At 45.2% G+C, this 19,211-nt stretch overlaps 1 protein-coding gene across 2 annotated transcripts in view; it reads left to right on the top strand.

Annotated features, from left to right (window-relative positions):
- luzp2 (leucine zipper protein 2) overlaps positions 1 to 19,211 on the top strand; it is a 360,632-nt gene that overhangs the window by 313,635 nt on the left and 27,786 nt on the right. For both annotated transcript variants that reach the window (XM_041196750.1, XM_041196749.1), the window contains one exon: positions 17,618 to 17,728. In XM_041196750.1, coding sequence (XP_041052684.1) covers positions 17,618 to 17,728 — 111 coding nt within the window. The remainder of the gene's footprint in view (positions 1 to 17,617; positions 17,729 to 19,211) is intronic.

Raw genomic sequence — 19,211 nt, 5'->3', positions numbered from 1 at the left:
TGCAAGGCTCTGGACCGGGTGCTATAAAATGGGCAGCTAGTTTTTCCATTTTTTTCTTTTTCAGCCGGCACAGACACAATGGGCTGAATGGCCTTTTTCTGTGCTGTAACTTTCCTATGGTTCTATGGAAAATCTGATTCATGATGGCAGGTTCCACAGGTATGTTGATGGTGCCTAGTTGCATCTCATCACTACCTCTCTCAAAATACCCATTGCTTTTGTGTTGTCAAAATGTTTGGCCAATATCCAGCCCTAGATAAGCCCCAATTTCCTCCACTTAAACATTGGGAACATCAAAGCCATTGACTTCAAACCCCGTCTCAAATTTCACCCCATTGTCACCAATTTCATCTCGCTGCCTGGCTACCATCTCAGACTGAAGCAGACAGTTCAAAACCTTGGAGTCCTAAGACACTGTGCTGAGCTTCTGACCTCTAATCCTCTCTGCCTCAAGGGTTGCTTCCTTCCACCTCCATAACATTGCCTGACCCTGCCTTCCGCTCAGCTTATCCGCTGCTGGAACCCCCCATCCATGCTTTATCATCTCCAGAATTGATGAGCTCTCCTCTCATGGCCGGTTTCCCATCTGTCACCCTCCTTGATCTCATCAATAACTACACTACCCGTTTTATGACCTGTACCAACACAGTTCTTCTCATAATTCCTGCACTCATTGACCTACCAGGTCCACCATTACCTCAATTTTAAAATTATCATCTTTATTTTCGAATCTCTCCATGGCCTCACCCCTCCCTATCTTTGCAAACGTCCTCCAGCTCTTCAGCCCTCCATAATTACCATGTCCCTCCAATGCTAACCTCTTCTGCATCCCTTATTTTAATCAGTCCATCATTGGTCATCTTTCTTTCAGCTGCTTAGACTTTGCGGTCCAGATTTCAGAGTTCCCTTCCTAAACTTCTCTGCCTCCTCACCCTCCCCATTATTTTTTTTACTCATTCATGGGATGTGGGAGTTGCTGGCTAGGCCAGCATATATTGCCCTTGAGAAGGTGGTGATGAGCCACCTTCTTGAACCGCTGCAGTTCATGTGGTGTAGGCACACCCACAGTGCTGACAGGGAGGGAGTTCTAGGAATTTGACCCAGCGGCAGTGAAGGAACGGCTTAAAATCCCCCTCTGTGACCAATTTTTTGTGATCTGCCCTAATAGCTCTTTTTTGTGGCTCAGTGTCAAATTTTGTTTGATGACTGTCTTGTGAAGCACCTTGGACATTTTACTCCATTAAGGTGCTATAAATGCAAGTTGCATGTGTTGAAAATATATGGCTCAATTTGATAGAATAGCTTCAAGAACCAAAGCAATGAAAAGCACTTTCATCCAAAAAGAGGTTTGAACACGTCTTTATGAAAAATCACAGAATGCAAGCAGAATCTGCACTTGAATGAATGCAATTCCAAGATATTTTTGAAGGCATGTACCAGTAGTATTCCATAAATTTCACTAATGTGTTTGCTTGAGCAGTTTTTATTTTGTCAGCCAAAAACAGCTACCAACTTGTTAGAGAGAACTGCTTAAATTGTCAGACATGTCTCAGACTATATCATATACTATCCTTTGAAAGGGAAGGAGAGAACTCGTATGTATGTAATACTTTTCATAGCCTCAGAGTGTCCCGCAGCTCAGTGAAGTGTTGTTTGATGTCTGAATTTTCACCACGATGGAGAAACTCTCCACCGTGTCAAAAATGATGGACCAGAACGGAAATCCTCAGTCCTGTCCCAGAACACCGCACTTCCTATTTTTGCGGGGGCAGGCCAAGGTTCATGCAAGTGTGACCCAGGAGGCAAGTGGCCATTTAAACCATCCGCTACCTCCAGTCAAATCAGATTTTGGCATTGCTGTGGTTTGAAACACAACATGTGCAGACCAGATCCGGTCAGAGCAGGTCTGTTCTTTGTGCATCTCCTTGAATAGACAGAGTTCCCCTTTGGAGAGGTAAGGTGCCCCTGTAGGGTTATTTTAAAATTTGTGCTTACTGCCCCAGGAGTGTCAAGAACTTAACTCCAACTGTCCTCTCATCATTCAGGGGAGTGGGAAGGTGGGGCTGCAGCTCTCCCAAGGCAAATCTTTGTTGCCCCTACTGACTCTTGCACTCAGGTGTAAGGAAAAGCTTAGTGTTTTTGAAGGGCATAATACACTTGGTCTGAGGGATCATAGAGGATGGGCATGGCACCCTCTCACATAAGAGGCCATAGAAGTCACCCAACATGAGCAGCCGGAGGACAGAGGGAGGGCCAACAGTCAGAAGGAAGAGGCAGCAGCATGAGCGCCAGGAAGGAGGAGAAAGAGAAGGAACACAGCCAGGTTCTACCCTAGGGGAGGGTGTACACACCTAAGACATCATGCCTCAATATGATGGAAAACCAGTGCCGAAAGAGACTTAGGTTGAGCTGTGAGGTTGTGACAGACATAAGAACATAAGAAATAGAATCAGCAGTAGACGTTTCAACCCTTTGAGCCCGCTTTGCATTCAGTGAGATTGTGGCTGATCTTTTACTTCAGCATCATTTTCCTGCACTATCCCCATATTCCTTTGTTTTTTTTTACTATGTAGAAATCTATTGATCTCAGTCTTGAAAATACTTAATGGTTGAGCCTCCACAGCCCTCTGGTGCTGAGAATTCCAAAGATTCACCACCGCCTCATCTCAGTCCCAAATGGCCTACCCCTTATTCTGAGACTGTGCCCCCTGGTTCTGGACCAACCTCACCCCACCCCCTTGCCCCCCACATCCAGGGGAAACACCCTTCCTGTATCTACCCTGTTGAGCCCCGTCAGAATTTTGTATGTTTAAATGAGATCACCTCTCATTCTTCTAAACTGTAGAGAATAAAGGCCCAGTCTATTTAATTTTTCCTCATAGGACAATCCCTTTAACCCAGGAATTAGTTTGGTGAATCCCCGTTACACTCCCTCTCTGGTAAGCACATCTTTCCTTAGGTGAGGAGACCAAAACTGCATACAGTATTCCAGGTGCGAACTCACCAAGGCTCTATATAATTTCAATAAGACATCTTTACTCCTATAATCAAATCCTCTTGCAATAAAGGCCAACATGCCATTTGCCTTTTTAATTGCTTGCTGTACCTGCACATTAGCATTAGTGTGTCTCGTGGTCCGGCAGCAACTGGAGCCACAATCTGTCGACACTCCATGCCCTGCCAGTGGCTATGAAGGTAACTATCACACTGAAGTTCTATGCCTCAGGATCTTTCCAGGGTTCATCAGGAGATCTGTCTCCAGTCAGAAGCATACAGCTGCCTTAAGGCTGTAACCTGTTTGTTCATGTTGGGGGAGCATATTAGTTTCCATACAGATTTGGCATCTCTGTCTCAGACACCCACGGCTTTTGCCCAAATTGCAGGCTTCCCTCAGGTGCAGGGCATCATAGATTGCACTCATGTTGCAATAAAGGCCCCAACTCAGCACTTGGACACCGGAATTCCTTTCACTCAAACTAGGTACAGCTAGTTTGTGACCACAATAAAGTCTTTCTTCAAGTATGTGCAAGATTCGCAGGCAGCTGCCATGGCTCCTTCATACCACGGAGCTTGCAACCCTGCATCTATTTCAGCCACCAATGTAGATCCGTGGTTGGCTCCGAAGGGACAAGGACTATCCATCAAGTACTTGGCTGATGACCCCCCCTTTGGAAACCCACAACCGAGACAGAGCGAAACTACAACAGCAGCCATGTCGTCACCAGGAGCACCATCGGGCAGGCCAACGGCAGCTTAAAGATGAGATTCAGGTGCCTCGATCGCTCGGGTGGCGTTCTGAAAGGGTTTCAATAATAGTTGTTGTATGTTGCATTCTGCACAACATAGCACAGCGGAGAGGCCTCCAAACTGATGATGAAGAGGCCATGGGCAAAGCTGCCACCTCTGAGGAGATAGAAGATGAGGCGGAGGAAAAAGCCCCTGTACATTCTACCAAAACAAATAAGGATGAGGAGTCCACCAATGGCTGTGGAGCAGGGAGGCAAGGCCATGTCGCCAGGGCTGACACTGTTCAGGGGGGATAATCAGCAAATGGCTCCTTGTTCCAAATAGATTTTGATGAGGTCCACCTATCCAACACTTGCCATCAGCCAGGCTCTGGTGCCATGCATTCATAAAAAGACCTGTGTAAATTGGCACCACAGTTACTCAAGGGACTGCCCATCCCCTACAAAGGAACAAATGAACATCAAGGGGTTTGACTCAACATTTCATCAATGATTACTGCTAATGGTACGGTGAAGAGAATGGCTCCACACATCTGCTTGTTGCCATGTATGTTGTGCCTATGACTCCAAGGTGGCATGCTGTGCTTAGTGACCACTGACAGCCCTACTGGCTTACTCCCCCTTAGTCAGATTGTTTTGTTGTGACAGTGTGCAGATGTCAGGGACCTGGTCATGGTTCCACCATGTGGGAAGATCCTGATAGATGGCAAGAGGGCATGTGTATGGGATAATGAGTATGGCACTGTCATCACTCATGCACTGGATCTAGCAAGCTAACTACACCACTGCATATTATATCCACAAGCAGTGGTGACAAAATGATACCACCTTCATGGCTGTGTCTTGTGAATCCGCTCAGTGGTTTAGTTCGGTACACGTTTGATTAGGCAGCAGCAATGATAATTCTCCCAAAGGGAAGATCCATGATGGACCATCCATTTCAGGGACAGCAAACTGTTGGACAACATTTACAGCTTTGATACTCAGCTGATAACCCAAAGACATCTCCTCCAAGGCTCAGGAAGTATAGCATTGAAGACCATCTCCTCAAACAGACCTTTCTTTTCTATTTTTCCTTAGTTCTCTTGAAGAGTCATGCGGACTTGCAACGTTAACTGTGTCCCTCTCCGCGGATGCTGCCAGACCTGCTGATTTTTGTCCCCAGCTATTTTTGTTTTTGTTTCGGATTTCCAGCATCCGCAGTTTTTTGCTTTTATCTTTCAAAAGGAGTACTTTTTATCTGCACCCGAGAAGTCCCACCCACGCCGGGCCTACCTCCGACCCCTGACTATTTCTGGGGCTGCCCGGCCTGATGGTGAATCTGACCTGTCACCCCCACCGGACTGAGAAGTGGAAGTTCAGGCAGACATTTCGAAAGGTCGCGTTAACAGACCCGGGAATTCTGCTGACTCTATGCACCCAGCCCAGGATCGAAAACCTGGGCCTAAGTTTAATCATTGCTGTAACGTCGGCAAATGTGACTGTAAATTTGCGCACCTCAAATCTGATAAATGACCAGACAATTTAGTTTTAGTGATATTTGTTAAGGAATAACAGTTGGCCGGTGCGTTGTCAGAGCGTACTTATTATCCCTAAGTTAGTGTAATTGATCCTTTTACGCACTGAGAGGGGCGACAAAGACTCAGTTCAACATCTCACCTGAAAGACAAAACCTCCGACAGTAGCTGAGTACTACATAGAAAGACAAAATGCTACAATCCTCATGGTGGTCAAAGCAGAGGTGGGTGGGGGAGGGGGCGAGTGGGGTGGGGGGAGGGCTGGAAAATAGTGGGAAGGCGCTTGCCCCCGCTGCATTCCGGCCTCTGGGGAGGTTTCCCAGCAGCAGACTGGGATTCAGGAATAGCTGCCTGCCCTACAGAAGTGAGTAGCCAATCTAAATAGTTAAGGACCCAATTCTTAAGGTCAATTCTTTGCACCATTCAGTATTTTGCCAGTGGTGAAGTGCACCCCTGACTCAGCGTGGAAGCCGCTAGCTTAATGAAGGCGACCTCCCTGCAGCAGCCTGGGAGATCATTGGAGCTGAAGGCCCCATGGTTCAAAGCTGGGGCTATAAGAAGGAAAGGCAACTGGCCTCGCCAAAAATCTCACCCGGAGAATGGACATTCCCCTCCATTCTGCCCCTCGGCCCTCAAAATGTTTGTTTTCTTTTTACTTACTCATCCAAGGAGGTGACCTCATGGTACCCAACCTACCTCAGCAGCGTCAAGTTCTCCCGATGAGGCTGCTGACCCTCTGACTGCGGGTAGACCACCATCCCTAGTTGGGCGGCAAGCACAGAGGTGGCCAGTCAGGAGGTTGCATCTGGTAAAATTGCTGAACTGGCCGTGTTGCTGGCAAGTGTGGGGTTGGGACCCCGTTTTCATTCCAATTTCAGGGTCTCAAAGCCCGTGGAAAAATCACGCCTGTACCGTCGGTCTAGATTAGATGCTCAAGCCTTTGGTAGAGTACTTGAAACTTTCTGACTTAGAGGCAACAGTGCTAACACGGAGCCAAGTCACAGTTAATCAGGGTGATGTTGAAATGGTGGCACTGATGGTGGAATGAATTTACAACATCTGCACAGCATGATTTGGTTCAAAATTCATGCTGCAAACTGTGCTAAGAATTCGATTAGGCCTATTAGTGGGCATGGGGATCAGAAAGCATGATTACCCCATGTTGAGTTGCCTTGAGGCAGGCAGCACACAAACATCATGCTGCCTGATTGTGGCCTGCAGTCCAGAGCAAAATGTGCTGCTGATTGGCTACGTGCACAGCAGGGGACCCAGGTACATGTGTGGCTAGCACCACGTAGAGCTCCTGCACTTCTTAAGGGGGAGATGGACTTAGGCTAAAGCAGCCTAAAAAAGACTACGGTAAATTCAGCCATAGGCCAGAGAGAGGGCTCCCAGGTTCTCCGTTGTGATGCTGGAGGCCTTATTTCATGAGGTTGCGAGGGGGCGGCAGAAGCTTTATTTCCACAAGGGCACCTCAGGGGGCTGTCACATCAAGCCCTGTGAAGGGAATAGGAGCAGATGCCAGTCAACAATCAGAGCATTTACCTAACATTGAGATGCTCCACCTCTCATACTCATGAATGCTAACAGCCTCATGTCCAACTCAGCTCCCCCATGCATCCAGCTATTCAACTATGATGGGCACATCACTCAAACACACTACAACACACTCACTGGCAATATCCCCTCTTTCTTGCAGGTCAACGTCATACATAATCACAGGGAGCAGCAGAGAACGGGCAGGGAGATAGGCACCAGCTTATCTCCTCAGCTCTTCAAAGGAGAGAATGCTCTGCATTGTGATGCTGCTGGTGACTGAGGCCATTGCAGCCTATGATGCTGATAAAATTCAGGATGACTGTATGTTCCTGTCTTATGCCCCTTCACATTCAGGATGACTGTATGTTCCTGTCTTATGCCCCTTCACATTCAGGATGACTGTATGTTCCCGTCTTATGCCCCTTCACATTCAGGATGACTGTATGTTCCTGTCTTTTGCCCCTTCTAAGTCTCACTTCACCCTCTTCCTGCCATTTAGTTTGAAGTGTAAGCAGCAGATGGCGTGACCATGGACCACTTCCTTTTCAGCTCACCCCAACCACCCCTTCTGAACTTTTGCTTTCATGTACCCAAGATTTGCTGCCTGGATAGTCCGTGCAAGCTTGCCATGAAGGTTGTAACCAATAGTATATCTCTGATCAAGAAGCTACTCTCCACTGCATGGAGTCATGCCTAGCACAAAGAAAGATGGTTGTGGTTGTTGGAGCTCAATCGTCACCACTGCAGTAGTTCCTCAGGGTAGTGTCCTCAGCCCAACCTTCTTCAGCTGCTTCATCAATGACCTTTCCTCCATCAGAAAGGCAGGAGTCGGGATGTTTGTTGATGATTGCATAATGTTCAGCACCATTCGTGACTCCTCAGGTGCTGAAGCAGTCCGTGAGCATATGCAGCAAAACCTGGACAACATTCAGGCTTGTTCTGATATGTGGCAAGTTAGATTCACGCCACACATAGCAATGACCATCTCCAACAAGAGAAAACCCAACCATCTCCCCTTGATGTTCAATGGCATTACCGTCACTGAATCCCCCACTATCAACAGCCTGGGGGTTACCATTGACGAGAAACTGAACTGGACTAGCCATATAAATAGACAGGTCAGAGGCTGGGAATTCTCCAAAGCTTGTCCATCATTTACAAGCCACAAGTCAGGAGTGTGATGGAATACTCTTCATTTGCCTGGATGAGTGTAGCTCTGACTATACTCAAGAAGCTCGGCACCATCCAGGACAAAGCAGCTTGTTTGATTGGCATTGCATTCACCACCATCAACATTCACTCCCTCCACCACCAAGGCACAGCAGCAACAGTGTGTATCATTTCCAAGATGCGCTGCAGCAGCTCACCAAGGATCCTTCGGTAGCATCTTCTAAACCCGTGGCCTCTACCACCCACAAGGACAAAGGCAGCAGAAGCACGGGAATACCACCACTTGCAAACTCCCTTCCAAGCCACCCACCATCCTGAATTTGAGTTATATTGCTGCTCCTTCACTGTCGCTGGGTCAAGTTCCTGGAACTCCCTCCCTAACAGCACTGTGGGTGTACCTATACCACATGGATTGCAATGGTTCCAGAAGGCAGCTCACCACCACCACCTCAAGGGGAATTAGGGGCGGGCAATAAATGCTGGCTTAGCCAGCGACACCCATGTCCCATGAAAGAAGTAGAAAAAAGCTTTGTCATATGTTTTGAAAACCACAGACACAGGCTCAGGTCCTGGTACTGTGTGCATGTTATAGGGTAGTACGATTTTGGGATATGGTGAGTCACCAGGAATAGGTGGACTACAGCCTAGGTGGGGCTAGCTCGCCGGAATGTGAGGGTTTGGAAGGGGCAGCGTGTCGGAAGGAGAATGCTGATGCATATCCACATAGAATTGCTTGGTGTAACTGCAGGTTTACAGCAGTCTGTAATCGCAGTCGAGGAACGTGGAGGAGTCTGGCTCCAACTTGACACAGAGATGGAGCTCCCTTTTCCAGCATGGAAGTGGTGACAAATTACCACGTCAGCACTTGAGGAATCAGCCATGATGCAGGTGGCTGAGGTGCCAGGTTTCATTGTAACACGGGCAGAAGCCACACGCATCTCAGTGTCGCAGTGAAAGCTCAGTCTGAGGTCTGTGCTTGTTGTCATGCAAGCCCAGTGTGGTGCCATGCAAATCCAGGCTGCGGCCATCATTACTGATACCACAGCTCAAAGGGGCATGAAGGCCCTCACCTAGGCTCATCAATCTCTCCTCTAGCAGGTTACTAGGTTTGCTTGGTTAGTGGCCTTGCTGCTGTCTGCCAACCCAGATTGCTGCCACCCACACGGGGGTGATGCACTCTGATGCTGAGTCCTTGGGGCTCACCGCTGTTCAAGGCCATTGACAGACCCCCTTACTGAAAGTCAGCAGCTTCCAGCAGCCATGCTTCGGGCACTGGAGTAGTACTGCATAGGAGCACCAGGCCAGGCAAAGGCACCCGCAAGACAAACACAAAGGGCAGAATTTAGCCGTCGGTGAGCAGGGGGGGCGGGGCCCGCTCACCGACACGTAAAATGATGCAGGATGACGATGGAGGAAACGCCTGATGTCATCCCGCCCCATTTAAATCTTCAGGAAGGCAGGGGCGCAGCCAAATCAGCTGTGGGCCCGCCGGCCTGTCAATGGCCAATTGAGACCACTGACAGGATCATCAAAACAATTAAAGGACCTGCTTGTCCAACTTTAAGGACGGATGAGGTTTCATGTAGGGATTTAAACAATTTAATAAAGTTTTAGTGTAATTTATGAACATGTCCCATCTCATGTGACATTGTCACATGAGGGGGACATGTTAAGGATTTTTTTTTTCTATTTTTAATGTTTTTAAAAGTATAAGCGATCTCCCTGAGGCAGCACTTAGCCTCAGGGAGATTTGGGTTCTTTCGTGCGCATGTGTGAAAGAGCGCACTCTCGCTTTTGGGGAATCCAACCCTGCCTGCACAGGAAGTGCATAGTGCTTCCCGCCGGAAGTCACGGCCCTCCCATGTAAAATGACGGCATGGCCTGCTTCTCCAGTGGGGATCGGCTCCCCGCCCGCCGGAGATTGGGTCAGGTCCACCCACCCGGCAGGCAGAAAGTTTTGCCCTAAGGGCAGACACACGGGTGAATAGTTCAGTTTGTACATATTATTGGAAGTGTTGGATAAAGTTGTTATGGAATTGTTCTTACAAAGCAAGGTTCCAATGAAAAGTCATTGAGCTGATGCGTTAACTCTATTTCTCTCCACAGATGCTGCTAGACTTGCTAAGTTTTTCCAGTTTTATTTGTTCTTATTATGGAATTGTTGTTTGTTGATTCTTCTATTTCAGGATTGTGGCCAAGAGACAGCATGATGGTCCATAACAAAGTGTTTGAAAGAATCACAGAATCACAGAGTTGTTATGCTGCAGAAGGAGGCCCTTTGGCCCATCGTGTCTGCACCAGCTCCCTGAGCATTTTAATTTAGTACCAGTCTCCTGCCTTTTCCTCATAACCTTGCACATTGTTTCTATTTAGGAAATCATCCAAAGCCCCCTTTAGTGCCTCAATTGAACCTGCCTCCACCACATTTCCAGACAGTGCATTCCAGACCCAAACCGCTCATTGTGCAGAAAAGTATTTTCTCACCTCGCATTTGGTCCTTTTGCAAAATACTTTAAAACTATGCCCTCTGGTTCTCTATCTATTTATGAGCGGGAACAGTCTCTCCTCATCTACTCTGTCCAGGCCCCCCATGATTTTGAAAACTTCTATCAAGTCTCCTCTCAGCCTTCTCCTCTCCAAAGAAAACAGTCCCAACTTCTCCAGTCTTTCCTCATAACTGAAGTGTATCATCCCTGGAACCATTCTCGTAAACCTCTTCTGCACTCTCTCCAATGCATTCACATCCTTCCTATAGTCTGGCGCACAGAACTGTACACGATAATCCAGCTGAGTTCTTATTTAAGTTCATCATAACCTCCCTACTCTTGTACTCTATGCCCCTATTAATGAAGCCTAGAATACTGTATGTTTTAGAAATAGCTCTCTCAACCTTTCCTGCTATCTCTAATGCCTTATGTACATCTACACCCAGGTCTCTCTGTTACTGCACCCCCTTTAGAATATCCTTTATTTTATACTGTCTCTCCATGTTCTTTGTACCAAAGTGTATCACCCTACACTTCTCCGCATTGAACTTCATCTGCCACCTACCTGCCCACTCCACCAATGTGTCAATGTCCTTTTGAAGTTCTACACCTTCCTCCTCACAGTTTACAATTCTCTCAAGTTTTGTGTCATCCACAAACTTTGAAATTGTCCGCTGCACACCAAGATCTAGATCATTTATATATATCAGGAAGAGCAATACCAATTCCTGGGGAACTCCACTAGAAACTTTCTTCCAGCCTGAAAAATAGCCATTAACCATTACTCTCTGTTTCCTATCCCTCAGTCAATTTCGTATCCACATTGTTACTGTCCCTTTTATTCCATGACCTATAACTTTCCTCACAAGTATGTTGAGTGGCACTGTATCGAATGCCTTTTGGAAGTCCATATACAGCACATCAATGGCCTTGCCCTCATGAAATGCCTGTTATGTCTTCAAAAAACAAATTAGTTAGACATGGTTTTCCTTTAACAAATCCATGCTGACTCTTCTGAATCAATCCAAATGTTTCCATGTGGCTATTAATTCTATCCTGAATTGATGGGGAATTGTGGAGCAATGGTGATGTGGGGATGAGATTTTAGGGCAAGTGGCATCTGAGTAGGCAGCTATGGACAGCCCATCCTAAGCAAAGGGGTCCAAGTGCCTCTTTCCTCCCTCTATCTCTTCCTTTGCGTGCCGAGGTCTGGTCATGTCAAACCTCATGAGAGTCAGGGTGTGGAGGATGCAGCAGACCACCATAAATTTGGAAACATATTCCACTAAGTACTGGAGAAGGCGTTGCCATGGAGAATGCATCAATTGATGGTGAATGACAGTTAACTGCCAAACATTGCTTGGAATTTAAATCAGGCAGCTTTACCCTGAGTAGTTAATGCATTCCTGAGGAATGAGTGAATGAATGGCTGTCACTTATTTTGTTTAGCTGAAACAGGTACAATATATGTACATTTTCTTTCTGTCTGCAATGAACAGTGCCCTGTGCATTAATATATGCAGCTTCCAGCACACGCAAATACTCCACATTGTGAGCCTGACTGACAAGCTTAAATTAGCTGTCAGCATAATTCTTAGCACACTGAGGATTTCTTAGCAACTGTTGTCCAATCGTGGAGTCACATCTAATGTTGGACACTGTGTTTTGAGTTTTGCAAGCACGGGATGGTTGGGTACAGCCTGTACCTTGCCTGTTGCAAACAGCGGCTGGGACATGGTGTTTGATATGATCCGCCAGTCTTTGGGATGTGTGGGCTGCCAACATCACACTGGCACTGAAATTCATCAATCACATTGCTTATTTGTATATTAGGCAGAGCGAATGTTCAGCTTGATGGCAGCATCCTGTTAGTGGTGAATACCACTCATGTTGCTATTGCCGAATAACAGCGCGAAACAGCTCACTTCACCTGTTGCTCAAATATTTGAGACACTTTGCCCTATCAGGGTAATTTGAGGCAGACTGGGCACTTTTCAGCTCAAAAGTGATGGCCTTAGGCCCGTTCATGAGTTTGCATGATAGACAGCGCGAAATGATCTGATCAGGGTAGCCATTATCCCACAGGATGTCTTTGATGTGCCCTATTTCAGCATCAAGCTTGCCTGGTGAGCAAACTATTCAGGCCCTATGTACACATGCCTGTTTCAGCTAACAAAAAAGTGACATCCATTCGCTGACTCAATCGGGGTCAAGCTGCCTGATTTAAATTTCAAACAGTGCTTGGCAATTAAATGCCAGTTATCATCATTTGCTGCATTTTCCATGGCAACGCCTCTAACAATTAGAGTCCACTTGCCAACCAATCAGCACTCTCTTCTCACACAGTATAAATTGTTGTTCTGCCCTTATATTGGTATTCCTGCAAGGCATCCTGATGAGCACAAGACAAAAAGCATGTTTCTTTTTTCAGCAATAACTAATATAACTAATTTTAACTAATTTGATCATGATTGTTGAAGAGGTAACAGAGAAGGGTGACGAGAGTAATGCAGTTGGTGTGGTGTGCACGGACTTCCAAAAGACGTTTGCTAAAATAGGACATAGCTGGTTTGTGAGCAAAGTTGAAGTCCATGGAATAAAAAGGACAGTGGTAGCATGGATACAAAGTTGGCTGAGTGACAGGAAATGGAGGGTAGTGCTGAACAGTTCTTCTTTCTGCTGGACGGTGGTGTATAGTGGGGCTCTCCAGGGGTCTGTACTAGAACAACTGCTTTTCGTGATCTATGTTGATGACCCAGACTTGGGTGTTCTTGCTACACTTTCAAAATCTGAAGATGACACAAAACTTGTAAGTGTTATGAACTGTAAGGTAGAGGACATAGGCGGGCTGGTGGAATGGGCACACACTGGCAGCTGAAATTTAACACAGAAAAGTGGGAAGTGATTCATTTTGGTCGGGAGAATGAAAGAAGGCAGTGTAAAACTAAGGACACAATTCTAAAGGGGGTGCAGGAGCAGAGGTTCCTGAAGATGGATGTATATAAATCATTGGCTGGACATGTTGAGAACTCAGTTATAAAATATACGGGACCCAGGGCTTTATAAATCGAGGCATAGAGTACAAAAGCACGCAAGTTAAGGTGAACATTTCCAGAATACTGGTTCGGTTTCAACTGGAGAATTGTGCACAGTTCTGGGCACCACACATTTGGAAAGATGTCACAGCATTAGAGAGGGCGCAGAAAAGATTTACATGAATGGCCTCATGGACAAGGGATATCAGTTACATGTCTAGATTGGTGATGCTGGGGCTGTTCTCTTTAGAGAAGGTTGAAAGGAAATTTGGGTGTTAAAAATCATGCGGGGTCTGAACAAAGTAGATAGGGAGAAAGTGTTTCCATTGGTGGAAGCGTCAGAGGACACCAATTTAAAGTGATTGACAAAAGAGACAGAGGTGACATGAGGAAAAAGTGAGTGGTTAGGATCTGGAATGCACTGCCTGAGACTGTGATGGAGGCAGGTTCAATTGCTGTTTTCAAGAGGGAATTGGATGATTGCCTGAAGAAAAATGATTTGTTGGACTAAGGGGCAAAGGCAGGAGAGTGGGACTAGCTGAGGTGGTCTTGCACAGAACCAGCACAGACACAATGGGCCAAATGGTCACCTTCTGTGTTGTAACCATTCTATGATTCTACGATAACATTCTATGACAATGGCCTGAATATTTTGGATGGCGCAGTTTCCCTTCCCGTCACCTAAAGAGTCGGTAGAGAACACATCCCCGCCGATTCTGACTGCCCCACAGCCAGTTCACGCTCAAATAAGCATCAGTTGGCTGCAGGCGGGACTCCTGCCCTCACTCAGGCTGACAGCTCTCTAGTCCCTGCAGCGACAAGAGCTATGGTGGACAGAAGACAAAGCCCAGGAAGATGCCCTGAGCCTAAGTCCCAGGACTGGATGGCAAGATAAGTTTAGGGGGTCCCAGGGCAGGGAGAGTAGGGTATGGGAGGCCTGGAGGGGTGGAAAATGGGCAACTGGAATGTTGGGGAAGAGAGCAGGTGTTGTGTGGGGTGGTGGGAGGGAGGTCCATCGACCACTGGACCTTAAGGGTAAGGGGCACGTCTAATGGAGGTAACCCCCACCAACAAACCCCCCCTTCCCTTCCCACCCGAGGTCTAAGCCTGTTCATTTTTAGGCATCCCCATGCAAGGTAAATCTTCCCACCAGCCTAAAAATTGAGGCTGGGCGGGAAACGGCATTTAAGTGACCAGTAATTGGCCATAAGGGCCTCAATTGGGGCAAGGGTGGGCGGCCTGTCCAAGACCTTAGCCACCTCAGTATAAAATCGCTACAAAATCAAGGTGGGCAGGAACCCAGAGGGAATCCCATTCCTTCAATTTCATGGTTCCCCCCCGCCATGTAAAAACCCGTTGGCGATGGAGCATGTAATTCAGGCCCATGCACTTGAGCTCAAGATTCGGCTGGTCTATGGCCTAAGAACTCCAGATGGATGCTTGTGCTGCCAAAAATGACCATTCACCTTTTCCATTAGCGTTCTGCTTGCGAAGATAGGGAGAGAAACCATCTCATTGAGTTGTACTGTGTGCATTCGTCTGGAAACCTGTACATCATCTTGTTGATACAAAAATCATCACAAGGTAAATGGGGTGTTGAATAATATCTTGGCAAGCCCTTTATTTCATGAAAATGAGACAGTTAACAGAGGGGAGCCTGTTAATCATATCTCTTGTCCTCATTTCACTATCTCAAAATCCTTATTTCTCATGGAGGCCATGGAGGTACCTGAAGACAAGGATGAAAATATTAAAATCAAGGTGCTGCTTAGCCAGGAGTCAGCATAAGACAGCAAGGGCAGGGGTAATGGGTGCGAGTTGGGACAAGGGCAGCAGATTTTTGGATGCGCTCAAGTTTACAGAGAGGAGAACGTGGGAGGCTTCGTTTTTTTTAAATAAATCAATTTTATTGATTGAATATCTTCCTAAAGTCTCCAGAACTGTATTTGGAATTGGAACTTCAAGCATTTAATGGCATTTAGTTGGCAAAGCTCCTGAATAACCAGAAAAGTAAACAGCATGACAAAGATTTCTTGAAAGTGCAAACACATCTCTGTAGAATGCTGCAAGTGAGCTTGCTAATGGCGCTTATACATAAAGAAGAAAATAATTTAGCCATTTAGCTCATCAAAACTCCTCCCTTCATAATTCATGCATGACGCCATCAATTATTTGTTCCTCTGCCCAAGCAAAGATCTCTTCACCCTCTATGTAACTCCCATGTGAAGCAGATCTATTAATATTTCTACGACTTTCAATCTGCTTTCTCAACAATCTATGCAGTTCTATGTTATCAGCTGACTCAGAATTGTTATGTTTCCTGATATTCTATTTTATTTACACTGCATCTGTTGGAGAGAGAGGAATTCAGTTCTAACCTAAGTCTAACCTAAGTGTTATACTTGTGCCCACAAATAATGTGCTCATTGTCCAAGTTAAATAATCTGCTAACCTCAATCTTATTCAGAACCTTCATTATTCTGAATCAAGTCGCATCTCAGTCCATCTTTCATTTGCAAAAAAAAGCGCAGCGCCAGTATCAATCTTCATGACTTGCTTCCCTAATGCCTGGAATCATCCTCTCATTCTTTTAAATCTTTCCAAGATATAATGTGTGGAGTTAGCAACATTGGAATCACATTTGCTGTCCTCCAGCTCTTAGTACTACTCCAGTATCCAAGGAAACTTATTAATATCAAGAAGATGCTCATTAATTTCTTCTTTCACATCTTTGTCTGAGGAAGCACACCTTCTGACATAAGAGGACTTCAAACTTTTGCAGACTTGTTGAGCCAATTGGTGTCTTTCTGTGCTGGATATTCAGTGATTCTATATATGCTGCCAGTTGTGCCAAAGTAAATATGCTTGGGGGAGAAATTAATTCACTTCATGTGGCTACGTCAATTCTCCAGGAGCAGGCTGCTACCTGATACTGATATCATTGAAGAATACAGTATGGGCAGTGCAGGTAATGGCGCGCAGCACCTCTGCCAGGAATTAACGTCTCTGTGTAGTGCCGCCATAACAGGGAGATGTGAATGAATTTCTCTCCTATGTACCCTTTCAACCATGCCCCATGAAAGGTTAGATTAGCATGAAGGGAATGGTAAGAGAGAAACAGCAACATATTGTAAAGGGTAGCAATTAAAACCAACTTCACTCAAATATGTCAGTACCCCATGTTACCTGAGCCACCTGCAATAAATGTTAATTTAAACATTGAATTTCATGCAGATGCAAATGTAAAGCAAATGCCTAATTTCAGAGTGTATTTATTCAGACTGAAATTAATTAATTCTACTTTTAATCAAAATCTATATTATCAATGTGCAAACCCATCACAATTCTCTATCATAAGAATGGATATTAGCTTCCGCGTTCCTGACTACATCTACTTATGAAAGAAGTATTGCCTGCTTTTAGTTAGTTTACCTCTAAGGATCTCTGAAGGCAGATAGACTTATTTGTATTGTGGAGCTCAAATGCTGGACCTTAATAGAAGGAATACATCTTGTGCCTTTGATATTTGATTCTGTTTCCCTGCACATTACTCAGGTCAACAGAAACGAAGACTGCCAGTGTTTATTTCAAAAAGACTATTTTGCTACAGTCCCAGTTTCTTAATAAGGAATCTGTTTTAAACACTGCTCAGCATTTTGTTAAAGGGTGATCTACTCAGGGATATTGTGTGACACACATATTCTAATCTGGTCAGAGGTCATGATTTTTAAATGAATATTTCATGGTTTACAATGCGTTAGTTACAAGGTCTGCTAAGCTTTCCTCCAGATGGCAGATAAAAATGCTCGTTTCATCTCTCTGTCTTTCAGAAGAATAAATCAACCTTCTAAAGTTACCTTTTTCCTTTTGTTTTTGTTTATTTTGCTGGTCCAAAGCAAGGTTTTTCTTGCTGATATCTTAGCAGTAAAACAACTAATTATATTTGTTGACAAAGTGAAAAATGTGCCGATGCCTAAGAATAATAAATAAAATTACATCCTGCCCTCTGTAGAGCTTGTTCTAATTTATTCCTTCCCCACAAGCGTTCAGGCAGGTTTGTATCATTGAAAAACAATATGACCACATCACTGAATTTTTTTTTCCCTTCACACTATCTCTTTCAGCTCCCGGATGTCTCCCAGACTGAAAATATCAGCTTGCCAAGGAAAGGGGCGTTCCTTAATGAGGCCACAAGGACCAATAATCGAGATTTAATGGATTGCAGCTCTCACAGTGTAAGAGCAACACAAAACTAGGGTTAAATGTCAATTTGAAATTGGCAACATAATTTAACAGATAACTATTTTTATGGATTCTGATTCTTTAATCATTCAACGAGGAGGAAAATAAGGGAATAGCAATGCGATTTTATTTGTTTGCACCTCAGCATAGTATGGCCTATCCAAGTGCACACCCTGTACAAGAAGAGTCACAGATTAGGGAATAGTTTGTGTCAAGTAATCATATATCAGCGTTGGAAGGGGAAAGCGAATATTGTAGTTGCAGCATTTTCCTGAATCTGTACCAAAATTAAAGGTTATGACCTTTGCATAACCTTCAAACTCAAACTCCCAAATGCACCCAAAAGAAATGTTGCTTTCAAATTTGACCTAAGTAAAGATCTATGATTATTTACCTAGTAAGGGCATGAGAGTCCCTTCTGGAGTCTCACTTATGTTTGGAGCTATGCTCTGGATGTTACAGGGTGTAACAATTCCAGGTAATGCGTTAAAACAACAATTTTATTGAATATTGAATAATAATTATAATAATAATGATAGGACAATTATAACTGATAATATAAAAATAAAGAAGTAAAAAGCAGGTAAGATGACTTAGTTGAAAGGAGAAAGCACTTTGTATTTATCATATATTTATGCATATATAAGAAGAAAAGAAGAAAGACATTTTTTTTTAAAAGCACAAACAATAACCCCAAATTTGTCTGTTCCATGACACGATCTGAGCTCTGCAGTCCTGCCACATCCAGTTGTGAATAGTGGTGGACAATTAAACCACTCACTAGAGGAGGCTCCACAAGTATCCCCATCCTCAATGATGGAGGAGCCCAGCAAATCACTGCAAAAGATAAGGCTGAAGCATTTGTTACAATCTTCAGCCAGAAGGGCCGAGTGGATGATCCATATCAGCCTCCTCCGGAGGTCCCCAGCATCACAGATGCCAGTCTTCAGCCAATTCGATTCACTCCACGTGATATCAAGAAACAGCTGAAGGCATTGGATACTGCAGAGGCTATGGGCCCTGACAATATTCTGGCAATAGTGCTGAAGACTTGTGTTCCAGAACTTGGCCAAGCTGTTCCAGTGCAGCTAAAACATTGGCATCTACCCAGCAATTTGAAAAATTGCCCAGGTATGTCCTGTACACAAAAAGCAGAACAACTCCAACCCCGCCAATTACCGTCCCATGAGTCTACTCTCGATCATCAGTAAAGTGATGGAAGGGGTCATCAACACTGCGATCAAGTAATGCTTGCTCAGCAATAACTTGTCCACTGGTGCGCAGCTTGGGTTATGCTAGGATCACTCAGCTTCTGACCACATTGCAACCTTGGTTCAAACATGGACAAAAGAGCTGAAAGAGGTGAGGTGAGGGTGACTGCCCTTGACATCTAGGCAGCACTTGAGCGAATGTGGTATCAAGGACTCCTAGCAAAAGTGGAGTCAATGAGAATAAGAGGGAAAGCTGTCTGCTGGT

This window comes from Carcharodon carcharias, chromosome 10, assembly GCF_017639515.1.
Source record: "Carcharodon carcharias isolate sCarCar2 chromosome 10, sCarCar2.pri, whole genome shotgun sequence".
Taxonomy (NCBI): domain Eukaryota; kingdom Metazoa; phylum Chordata; class Chondrichthyes; order Lamniformes; family Lamnidae; genus Carcharodon; species Carcharodon carcharias.
This window is presented reverse-complemented; position numbering and strand designations above follow the sequence as displayed.